The sequence below is a fragment of the Rosa rugosa genome, unplaced genomic scaffold (genome assembly GCF_958449725.1).
Source record: "Rosa rugosa unplaced genomic scaffold, drRosRugo1.1 SCAFFOLD_170, whole genome shotgun sequence".
NCBI classification, from domain to species: Eukaryota; Viridiplantae; Streptophyta; class Magnoliopsida; order Rosales; family Rosaceae; genus Rosa; species Rosa rugosa.
Genome location: NW_026908910.1, coordinates 5002 through 17293, shown reverse-complemented (window position 1 = coordinate 17293; position 12292 = coordinate 5002). Strand labels below are relative to the sequence as shown.

The following is a 12292-nucleotide window of genomic DNA, read 5'->3' as shown; positions in this document are numbered from 1 at the left end:
AAATTCCATAACCAAATTATTCTTCTTCCCTATATATATATATATATATATATATATATATAGGGCCCTTCCACTAAAGGATCCCTTTTTTTTGTCTTTTCTAGGGATAGGGCATTAGACCAGCTTTTCAATCATATTTTGGCATCTCAACCGTTTAGTTTTTAGGTCCTAATATGTAGATCATTTCTGCAAATTTTCAGCCAAATTGATTATTGTTAAGTCCAGTGATTTAATCTAGTTTGATACCTTAACGATCACCGATTTGGTTGAAACTTTACAGGAATGATCTATACATTAGGACCTAAATACTGAACGGTTGAGATGCCTAAATATGATTGAAAAGTTAGTCTAATGCCCTATCCCTATAAAAGACCAAAAAAAAGGATCCCTCACTAGAAGGACCACACACACACAAACTCTTTCGATTAACATAAAAACAAGTATAGTAAAACGGCTCTAATGCTCCATGCGGATGATGCACCGGATTCCCTCTCCTGCCAGCATGTACTCAAATGCCTTGTTGATCTCAGAGAAAGAAACAGAGTGAGTGATAAATTTGTCCAATTCCATCTCCTGCCGACCAAATTAATTCCCATGTCAAATTAATGTTTTCTACACGTATCTGAGAACCCATCAGACCTGGCTTAGTTGTAGAATGGACGGCTGAAAGAAAGTGCGATTACCTTGTTCATGTACTTCTCCACAACACCAGGTAGATCAGTGCGGGGCTTGTAGTTACCATAGAAAGTACCCTTCAGAGTCCTCTCATTCAAGAAGTTTATCGGATGGGTTTTGAATGCATCGTCTTTGTTTGGCACTCCAACAAGTACAGCAACCCCCCAACCCTAAATTTGGACAAAAGAAAATAAGTTACAATGTTAAAACTTCAAGAGCAACCAATCAACAAGAACACGCAAGCTTTAAGCAGATGCTTACATCATGAACACATTCAAAGGCAGAGATCATAGCCTGGATGCTTCCAGTGCACTCAACACTCCTATCAACTCCACCATTGGTCATCTCAGCTATCACCTTTATGTCAAAACTCAAATGTTAGTCTCTGTTATACAGTAATCACCACCGACTTTAAGTCCAATTAAGGAGTCATTATGTATTTGATTCAGTAAACCACTAGTATAAATATATCGATGCAGACTTGAAAATTTTCAAGTCCTCAACAGATCTTATAGGGTGGAGTGATCTTTTACAGTGTGCAGTGCAATGAAATAAGAAAATACTCATTTTGAAGTGCAAAAGGATAACTGAGTAGTGCTAACCGAGAGATGAGACAAATGCAAATGCTGGGCAATCTAATCAACTAGCAAGAAATACAAACCAAAAAAATTGTCTGTACTCACCTCCTGAACAGGTTTGTTATGATCTTTTGGATTCACAAATTCATTCACCCCAAACTTCTTGGCTGTCAAAAAAGTGACAAATCAGTACATCAACATACTTTTAACATGCTAACAACCAGAGTATTTCCTGAACATGAGCAGGCATTGTCTATACCTTCCTCAAATCGGTTGGAGTTCAGATCAACTCCAATGATCCTTGAAGCCCCAGAAACCCTTGCACCTTCCGCAGCCTAAATTGCAACAAAAAGATCATCAGAATAGTTCTAATTAACTGAAGAAATGGAATAGAGAAGAAATAAGAATAACTTACAGCAAGACCAACAGCACCCAATCCGAAAATGGCAACAGATGAACCCTTTTTTGGCTTTGCAACATTTACAGTTGCACCAAAACCTTTAGGCACGTATAAAAATGATTCATCACTAAGAAATACAAGTAAAGAAACCAGTGATATATGTTCCACTGTCATGATCAAATGTGATAAGTTTGTTCAGCCGAACCTGTACAAATTCCGCAACTAAGAACACAAACTTTGTCAAGAGGCGCTGCAGGGTTGATCTTCGCAACGGAACCAACATGTGAAACAGTGTATTCACTGAATGTAGAGGTACCAACAAAGTGATAAATTGGCTTTCCATCCTTGGAAAACCTGGTCTGGCCGTCATTGAGCATAGTACCCCTGTCGGTATTAATCCTTAGGAGATCACACAAGTTGCTTTCCTCTGACTTACAATGTGCGCACTCCTTGCATTCTCCGGTGAACACTGGGAGGACATGGTCTCCCGGTTGGAGTTCAGTTACACCCTCACCTACGCTTTCCACGATTCTAAACAAAAAATCCCAAGGAAAAGTAAATATACCGTATGAAAGGGAACTAAAAGCATAGTATTAATTTTCCTGTTAAAAAATAGCTTTATGATTCAAAGATACACATACCCTCCAGCTTCATGACCAAAAATCCGAGGGAACAGTGGATTTTGTCCCTGTGACACAACAGAATTGTTTCAGTTCCAACATATGACATCTATAATCTTCAAGGCTAGAATCGCAAGTATGATCTACTGAAAAGTTTTATCTTCCTTTTTTATTTTTAATTTGGGGGAAGCATTAAATTCATCAACAATATTAGATAAATAGTGACATATTATAGATTGAAAAACAGAACAACTTCCCTGATAGATTCCAAGACATGAAATTAAACATTATGCAGATACTCATACAGCGCATTCCGTTCAATGTGCATTGTTCAAACAATGATGGACAAAGCTTTAATAAGTTTAAGGTTTACCTTTGCTTCCCAGAAGTATACATCAGTGTGGCACAGAGCGGTATAGAGGATCTTCAAGCGTACTTCATGTTTCTGTGGTGGTGCCACCTCCACTTCCTCAATAACCAGCGGCTTCCCAGCTTCCCAGGCGACCGCAGCTACAATCCACATATGCCATCATCAATTAGCAACGATTATATGGTCAAAAGCAGTGTTATCACTTCTCACGAAAGGAATTAACTACAAGACCAAGACATTTGAGTGTGGTAACAAATTGTAGAAAAGAAAACAAACAAATTTATTAATCAGATGTTTCAGTGCATTGCCAGATAATAAACGTAGTTGTTTTTAACCTACTTTAGAGTTCCCCAAACATTACTATACTCATAAAATCCAAAAAAGAAAAAGTTACAAAACCAGAGAAAGCCCAAGCCACTAGATGTTCATATTACAAAAACAAAGCTGATTAGCCCCAAATGGTACAAATCTAAGACCAAAAGATGGAATAACACCAAAAGACAGAGTGACCATCACGATTCCCACCAACATTAGTACATTACTAAAGAACAGAATGAATGACACCCCCTAATTAGATACAGAATGTGAGAAAACCCAATAACAGCTTTGAAGAAAAACAGTGCAGTAGTTAAACAGAAATTTATAATCATGATCATAAGCACAAAATCACTAATGGGAAAAACCATCAACAGACTATAGGGTGAAAAACCACATTTGATCTCAGATTAGGGAATCTAACAGAAGGGTTTAAGAAGTAAATAGGGGGTCACAAGAAAAAAGGATCAAAATAAAGAGAACCCAATAAAGGGTGTGGGGTGCCTCCAAAAACAACATGATCAGATTTCTGATAAACCAAACAACATGATCAGACAAACCAATTTCCATTATCAGAAACCAAAAGCACAAACGGGAGAAGCAAACAGAAGGGTTTAGCAAGAAACAACGATCAAAGTGTCTCACAGGTATACCTCTGCACTTGATCACCTTGCCAGCAGTGTTGGACATGGTTGGGCTGACAAGTGGCTGCTGCTCAGGCTCTGAGTTTCGCTTGCGAGCCTGCAGTGTTAGGGACTTGTTGGGAACAAAGCGAAATGGGTACGGGCAAAATGGGAAAGAAAGCCTTTGAGGTGGGAAAGAAGGGTGTTGGAAGTGAGAGGTATTGCAACTATTGGGAGTGATGAGTGGTGCAAATGAAATAGCAGAGGCTCTGCAATTCCATGCTGTGCTTAATAATTCCATTTGTTTTGCTTTGGCTTCTACAATTGAACTGAGTAGTGACTGGGTTCCAGAAATGGGTCACTGGAAAGTGTCCAGTAAAATTTGAAGGCATTTTTTTTTAAAATAAAATTTGAAGGCAGTTTAGGAAGGTAGGGACCAGGCGGAAGTGGTAACCTCAAGTGGCGTCGTTCTCTGTGTCTTTAGAATTTAGATAATTAGATAAGTGGGGCGAAATTGTGAAATATGCACATTTCATGTTCATATTAATTTTTTTTTTTTTTTTTTTTTTTTTGCAAATTACCAATAGCTACAATCTCAGCCCATTTATTATCAATAGCAGGTCTGTGTTTTTCTAATTCGTTGCTGTAGTGTAGCTGAACCTTGCGCAAGGTCCAAGCCAATGCGGCTATTTTCCATCCATTTTTTGAATTGATTCTGTTAAATATGAAATTACCAAAATAACCTCTACAAACTTTTAAACATCCGGTTCAAGCTCTGCGTTATTGAAGCCGCTGGAGCACATCGGAGCTCTGATTCGGGTGGAGGTCTGAGTGCTTTGTGTGTCTGAATGTGATCGAAACCGCAAATGTTGGCTTGTACTCTTCTTTATTGGGGATTGGTGGCATTATTTCAGTCTTGTTGCACACCCAATACAGGCAAAAAAAAAAATTTACAAGTCAATAAAGAAAATAAAAACAGTATTGAGGCACAATAATATTATTGATAGAATGCTAACCATTATCAATAATAGGCATCCCGACAATGCACATATTTTGTCTTTCTCTACCTTTGGTAGCCCTCTTTCCAGCGCATCAGCAACTGCTTTTGCCTAATTGTACTTCTTCAACTCTTTCAAATTAATCTGAACAAACAACATTCACAAGTTTCCATGCAAGTGTGTGTCCTGATGCGCATACTAAGAACAAGGCCAAACTGTTCAAGATCAGCAATCTTGCCACACCATCTGCATTATGTTTGGTTCACTTAGGAAGAGCTTCTTGCAATTCAACATCTATGTCGCTTTTTCTCACACAACAGTCGCATTTGTTGAAGTGCCTTTTGATCATTGCAGTGTCACCCTTTGACTGCCTCACTGCCATAACATGACAACAAACTGCAAGATTAAAAATAAACATCCCCACAAATGAGAGACTATCATATTAATGGATCCAACAACGACGCAAAATTGGACAATTGGTTTAGCCAAATTGACCAAACAACAACAACTTGTTAGGTGACCACAATAATAAACTATTGGGTGGGGTGTCCCAGAATCTCCTGATCACATCAAAACACAGGCTAGTATGAACATGCACGGCTTTAAACCAGAAATGTTGCTACTTAAGCAATATGTTTGTTTTAAAAAGTGACTTAATTTTAGTTTGTTTGCAGAGCGCCCCATAAACTTCTTTTTTTTTCTTTTTTTTTTTGGTAAGCATCATTGGCATCCTCCTCCTCGAGAGAGAGTAAGCACAAGCTTGAGGACCTTGTAACTTCTCCTAATATTCTTGATGTTAGATACTTTTCACAAGAATATGGAGCAGGGGTGGTGAACACCGTGAGCTCTCACTAGAATAGTTGCAAAAAGAAATAAGTGTAGAGTTCAATCTATTTACTTCTATCCATTCTAAATATATATAATTTTCATTTTCAAAAGTCCAAATAATAACTAATTATAGGTGAAATACTTAGGTAATAACTTTTTCTATAGAGCTCATGAAAATGAGTTACTGTGTGTAATTTCACTCATTTGAATAATTGACATCTTCTGGAGTCCCGAGCAAATAAAATGATGAGTCTTTTTCATTGGTTCAATTAATTCTGTAGTAAAAGTTCAACTGCTTTTTAGATTTAGATCCAATAATGGAGAAATTAATTTATGGGCTAATTTCGTTTTACCTCACTATTCTTTACACTCTAAACAAGTTATGCGTCTGCACTTCTAGTTTCATCATATGTACAAGTTTACTCTCTAATTTTAATTAATATTATCCAATTAATCATTAATTTTTCCGTCAATTTACACTTGTATACGTGGCTCTAGTTGGCTCCCTTGTATGATGCTGATTTACTAACGCTGCATGCAAAATTATACAGTAAGTTATGAGAATTTGAATATATATCTCATAATAGTTGACAAAAATATTAAAAGTTGGACAAGATTGATTAAAATTGATAAATATGAAGGCACCTGTAATGAAACTGAAAGTGCTAAGCCACAAATAATTTAGGATATACAATTCATAAAGGTAAAATGGAATTTACCCTTAATTCATTTACTTCATTATTTTCTTCTATTGAATTTAGATCCGATACATAAGGGTGTTGTTATTAACACACCTTAAATCTCTATTCACACACTGCTCATTTTTTTTCTTTAAATTTACATTTATTGTTGGTAAAATGTCTTAACTAACCATCTTTTGCAATTTTTTTTCTTATTCTCTAATACAAATTCAACCGATCTTCACACCAAAATTTCTCAAATTCAAAAGACATGCAATGCTACCGCATTTGTTTATTTTTGGTTTTGGTCAGTTACTCGTTCATTTTTCATTGATCAAATTTTGTTGAAGCAAAAGAATTAGGGTAAAACAATAGATGAATGAGTGATTGACCAAAAATAAAAATGAACAGGTGGGATAGCATAACATATCTTTTGGGTTTGAGGGATTTTGGTGTGAAGATCAGTTGAATTTGTATTAGAGAATGGGATAGAAAATTGCAAAAAATGGTTAGTTAAGACATTTTACTAATAATAAATGTGAATTTGAAGAATAAAAAATTAGAAAGGTGAGTGAATAGAGATTTAAAGTGCGTTAATAACAACACCTATAAATTATTATAAAATTCATGAAGGTAAAATAAAATCTATCCTTAATTTATTTACTGTTATAAAGTAGAGAGAAGATGGAGAGAGAATAGTTGGGAGAAGTAGAAGTGTTCTCATTCAGTCTCATTAGCCTCCTTTATATAGAGGTAGGGTTTATATCAAAATACATAACTAATGAGTATTTACATGGACATCCACATAAATAATAATATTTACAACACTCCCCCTTGGATGCCCACCAATGAATGATGGTATTGGACGCGCTTATTGTTGCCTCGTTAAAAACCTTGCCAGGTAACAAAAACCCAGTGGGACAAAAATAACCCTGGTCGAAGGACAAAAAGAGCACAACGCGCATATGTCCTAGGTAGCATGCTTCTGGATGCTCCCCCTGATGAGAATCTCCCCCTGATTGTTGCAAGCCTCATTCATGTATGCGATAAGCTACATGTACCATGTATAGTAGTTTGATGTGTCTATCACTGAAGTGAGACCATGTGTGCTTTGCATGTAGGGGCTCATCACAAATTTTTATACCTGTAAAGTTTAAGAAATACCAACAAAGCTAGACGATTTTCAATAAGCCTTACCTCATATGATAAGGTTAGAAAATAATATCATATGCTGAAATTCATACACAAAGTAATAGCTAAACAATATAAATAAATTGACACATTTAACTTTGTATAGTTTAAAACATTGAAAATCATCATGGCATACTTAGCCATACACATCAATATCTTTGTGAATTGATGTCTCATATAAGCTTTTCAAGAGCTCTAAGTAATTCATAACTTTGCAAAAGTTAGAATATGTTGCAACATTATATTCATAATTCGAATTTGATTTCGTAGTCTTATCATATTACTCATTGAGGCAATTTAGGTCACGTTAACTATAACGGAATGAGTACATATGAGCTAGCTTAAGACTCTTTGATTCCATGAGTGAGCTTCAGGCTCTTTCAACTATTCATGGACTTGCATTTGAATCCTTCAAGGATTTGATAAGCAATACGCTTATAATGACAATTTACTTTTAGCAATGTGTCTTTAAGATCTTCATAATATACAATGACAACGTGCCATAAATCTCTCGTCAATATAACAACTATATGTGACACTGTACTTATAGAAACTTGTCATTCGTATAAGGGAAGATATTCATAATCTCATGTGTCTATAAATAGACATTGTGTCATAGTGATTTATCTTCACTTTTGATAAATACCCTTTTGTACCTTGTAGGGTTAAAGGTCCAAGTATTTCATCACGTTTCAAATTCATTGGAATTGCCTCTTTCCAATTTGGCCAATAATAATGTCGAATTTTGTATGAGAACGTGATTCAATGTCATCATAGCCCTTGATAATTTTGGTAGCTACCATAGATAATATCAATCATCGATGATCATCCATTTTGTGCTCACACTATTCTCATATGCATGCATTAGCTATCCATATAGCTTATTAATATTGGGTACCCATGCCTCTTCTGGGGCTTTCATCGTTTCTCAATAGACTTGTATCTCTTACAGGACAATCATATCGCATGGATGAACTTATTTAGAGAATGTGGATCTTTTACTCATAACCTCATCTAGAGCGTTAGAGTGATATAGGGCTTTATGACCTCTACTTCACAGTAGTTAAAACTTTGGAACCTATAGATATGTCACGCTTCAGGCGATTGACATATTTGATGAAATGTCCAACCATGACATCATTTATAATAGCTTTTGCAAGCTTTATTTGTGCAGCCTCGTTAGGAGCGCTAACATTTTAGTATGGCAGTCTTATCAGGAGAATCATGCCATTTGGACCAACACGTTTTCCATAATTCGAGTGTGGTCTAGACTACTTGTACAATATTTTCATGCTTTAGGAAATTTTTATCTCTACTATGAGGATTGTATTTAGCACATGATTTTGTCACTTGTAAACCAATTCACTTTGGTCACTTCTCTTCCAGAGTGGCTTGATAAAAATCCGTCGTAGTATGGAGTGCAAAACATGCATATGCCCAATGCTTAATTCCATCTCACATGTAGAAAACATTCCCATAATTTTTTTTTGGGCACCACTTATATGGTCTTTTCATTTGCCATTATTCCACTTCTTGTGGTTATAATTTAGCCATTTCAAAATTGGCTTTATGATACAACCCATACAAGATGGCAAGCTCTTCCAACATATGTCTCTTTTGGAGGTGCATAATGCAACTATACTCCACTAGATGAACTCTTCCGGAGTCATCGATCAATCAGATCTACAAGACTTGAGATTATTGTTATTACCAGAGCTTTAAAGACCATGAACACGATCGCATTATGTTGTTGACACAACATTTTCATAAATGGGATGTGTCAGGATTTAGAATTTCAGGTTCTTGTACAATCTCATGTTGAAAACAACTTACTAGAAACTTTAGGTTCGAGGGTGACACATACTAGAACTTTTTCATTCTTGATCCACTCGAAACTTCAGGTTCGAAGTGGATATAAAGTTAAATAAACTGTGAATGAATTATATGTGTAATCGAAGATTTAGGTTCGAATATTTTTTCTATGAACTGCAAGTTCTAAGATTTCGTAATTTGAACTTCGGGTTCAAATAAATTTGGTGCTCGAAACTTCAGGCTCGAGATGACTAAAGTGAAGCTTCAAGTTCACTTTTAACTAATTTATATTTTGTACTCGAAGCTTCGGGTTCGAGTTTTACTGTTAGAACTTCAGGTTCTACTATGAAATTTTGAACTTCTGGTTCAAAAATATTACATTCGAAATTCATATGTTCGAGGTATAAGATTGCTGGTCCATATGAGTAACAAAAAAAATTAAAGGATAAGTACTGTAATGAAAGTACATAACAAAATAGGAAAATTGCAGGGAAGAAAATAAATAAATAGTGGAAACTTCTGGTTTCGTGAATGAATAAAGTACACAGAACTTCTGGTCTGCTTAATTTTACAAATATGATAATCTTGTTTCTCTCCTCTAATTGCACAAGAACATAATATCAAAATAAGGTGAGGAACTTCAGGCCCTCTTATGATCAGGGATCACAACATGCAGTTTTGATCATTATATAACTCTGAGGAACTTCTGGTCCTTGTTAACTGTATAAGCATTGAGAAACTTCATGTAGCAATTTTGATTATGTAACTCGAGGAACTTCAGGTTCACATTGTCATGTGGAGGAGGTAACCCCAATACCTAAAAATTTTGAGGAACTTCCGGCCCTCTTATAATTATTGGGGGTCAAAAATATGTGAGTTCATATACTCGATTATATAACTCTAAGGATCTTCTGGCCCTCGTAATTGTATAAATTTGAGAGACTTTATATCGCAATTTTCCACTACACAATCTTTGAGGAACTTCAGGCCCTCGTGTAATCATATAAAGAAAATATTTTGATCGCATTGAATTTACAATGGTCATTGAAATCCGTCTATGAGCAATAAAATCATATCATACGGCCTTACCTTTTGAGCATACTTATGCATATAATTGTAAGATTGTATAACTTGGATATCAAAAAATATTGATCCGCCTTTGGGAGTTACTGATCCTGCCATAAATTGAATCAACATAGATAGTGGTCATCACTCTCATCACGTCAAGATTGCTTCTCATATTAATCAATTTGTAAATACATGTGTAGATGACAACATAAGGCATATACTGATACTTGTAATCATGAAATATATGACGAATTAGGATTGATGTCTAACGACAATGAAGGAAACACACAAAAAAAAATCTTATGAGTGTATACTGACAAAAACCCAGAAAATGCTATTAAATAGTCAAGTAAAAACTAATGCCTCTATTGCACTTTATGGGATAATACGTTGGGTTTTGGTTGAAAAACCAAAAATAAAGGAGAGAGGCATGATTATTGACAAAAGAAAATTGGGATTGTCAGAAAGGAAAAACGGGTATGATTCTATTTGCGTGATCAACTAAAAACTTTCAGCAATTATACCCATTTATGAACGCATGTGAAAACAAACACCAATATACCCATATATACATAATCAATTGTATTCAATCATCTGATCAATCGTCTGATGAGGTATGTTAGGATCCATATATAGTGTTAGAACTACAGGTTCTTAACAGATAAGTAATCAATATCGAAACTTCAGGTTCGAAAATAAAGTGAACATTGGATCGCAATTATATGCACGAAGCTTCAAGTTCGTGTTCTTATGATTAGAACTTCAGGTTCTAACATTCCGTATTTTTGAACTTCGGGTTCAAATGGATATGTACTCAAAACTTCTGGCTCGAGTAGCAGTAGTGAAACTTCAGGTTCACTTGTATTATGAATAGTAAGTATGCTTGATAAAACAGATAAGATAAATTTATTTAAATACATATTAAATATGCGATAAGTAATGAAACAGAAAACATATATCCATTATGTTAACGGCATACATATATATATATATATATATATATATATATATATATATATATATATATATAGGAATCGTGTTAAACCATCAGTGTATACGAAACCATATGAACTAATGGTTACTCAATATCAATAAAGAGAGAGGTAGGGTCATATATGAACTAATAGTAAGGGAGACCAAACCATCATTCGGATATGTACTCGAATCATGGATCATATGAAACCACACACACACACACACATATATATATATATATATATATATATATATATATATATATATATATATATATATATATGCAGAACTAAAGTGTAATCGTATTAAACCATATATATAGAAGCAAAGTGCAGTTAGAGATCATAATTAGCAAACATAAGAGAAAGCTTTGACGCATGCTTGCCAATAAGGATTATACAGTAAACGTAAAAATTGCTGCAAAAAGTAAATTGAAGTATAAGACTCATAGATCTTGAGTAATGGTTAGAAGCAATAGAGTTGCACCATAAGGACTCATGGATCATCATAGAGTTTTAAAGAAAAGAATAGAGCGTGTTGATAACGTGTTATAAAGTAGAGAGAAGATGGAGAGAGAATAGTTGGGAGAAGTAGAAGTGTTCTCATTCAGTCTCATTAACCTCCTTTATATAGAGGTAGGGTTTATATCAAAGTACATAACTAATGAGTATTTACATGGACATCCACATAAATAATAATATTTACAACATTTACTTCATTATTTTCTTCTAGAACATTGCCCAATTTGACTAAGAAATCAATTATCTACACCTTCAAATAGAGTTTGCAGCTCATATTGTGGCCCCTGGGTTAAATTATTATGTTTACAAAATACAGCTCCATATCACAGGGATGGTCCCAAACTGGTAAACTGCCAAACTTCCTTTTTCTATCATTTTGTTTATGTCAGAAAGGAATAGGCCTTTTCTAAAACCAGCAGAAAATCAAATGACACCTCAACTAAAACCATCAACGATCTAAATTTAAAATCAGTTAACCTCTTTATTACAAAATATACAAAGCCACTGTTTATTCAATTATTCTAATGACAAGAGGGCTCATAACTTTTGCTCCTGGACTTGTCTTGATATAAATTTGTGAGGTCGATCAGTTGATATACAATTAATCTCACCAAGTCATCTCCTGTATCAGTGGAGAC

General features: G+C 35.0%; 1 protein-coding gene across 1 annotated transcript; it reads right to left on the bottom strand.

The window, feature by feature from the left end:
• Positions 1–225: 225 nt before the first annotated feature.
• Positions 226–3975, bottom strand: LOC133724168 (alcohol dehydrogenase-like). Its single transcript, XM_062150878.1, has 10 exons — positions 3612–3975; positions 2647–2783; positions 2295–2341; positions 1859–2184; positions 1669–1751; positions 1513–1588; positions 1359–1420; positions 937–1032; positions 684–845; positions 226–573 (listed from the first exon to the last, which is right to left on the bottom strand). The coding sequence occupies exons 1-10, from the start codon at positions 3880–3882 to the stop codon at positions 457–459; spliced, it is 1377 nt and encodes a 458-aa protein (XP_062006862.1). The 5' UTR covers positions 3883–3975; the 3' UTR covers positions 226–456.
• Between the last annotated feature and the right edge of the window lie 8317 nt (positions 3976–12292).

What these genes read in the sequence shown, in the direction of transcription:
- LOC133724168 (XM_062150878.1), bottom strand. Translation starts at nt 3,882, where the DNA reads ATGGAATTATTAAGCACAGCATGGAATTGCAGAGCCTCTGCTATTTCA. An exon ending in TTTGGTCATGAAGCTGGAGG is followed by an intron (nt 2,185 to 2,294) that starts GTATGTGTATCT and finishes TTTTTTGTTTAG; the next exon opens with AATCGTGGAAAGCGTAGGTG. An exon ending in CCTTTGAATGTGTTCATGAT is followed by an intron (nt 846 to 936) that starts GTAAGCATCTGC and finishes GTCCAAATTTAG; the next exon opens with GGTTGGGGGGTTGCTGTACT.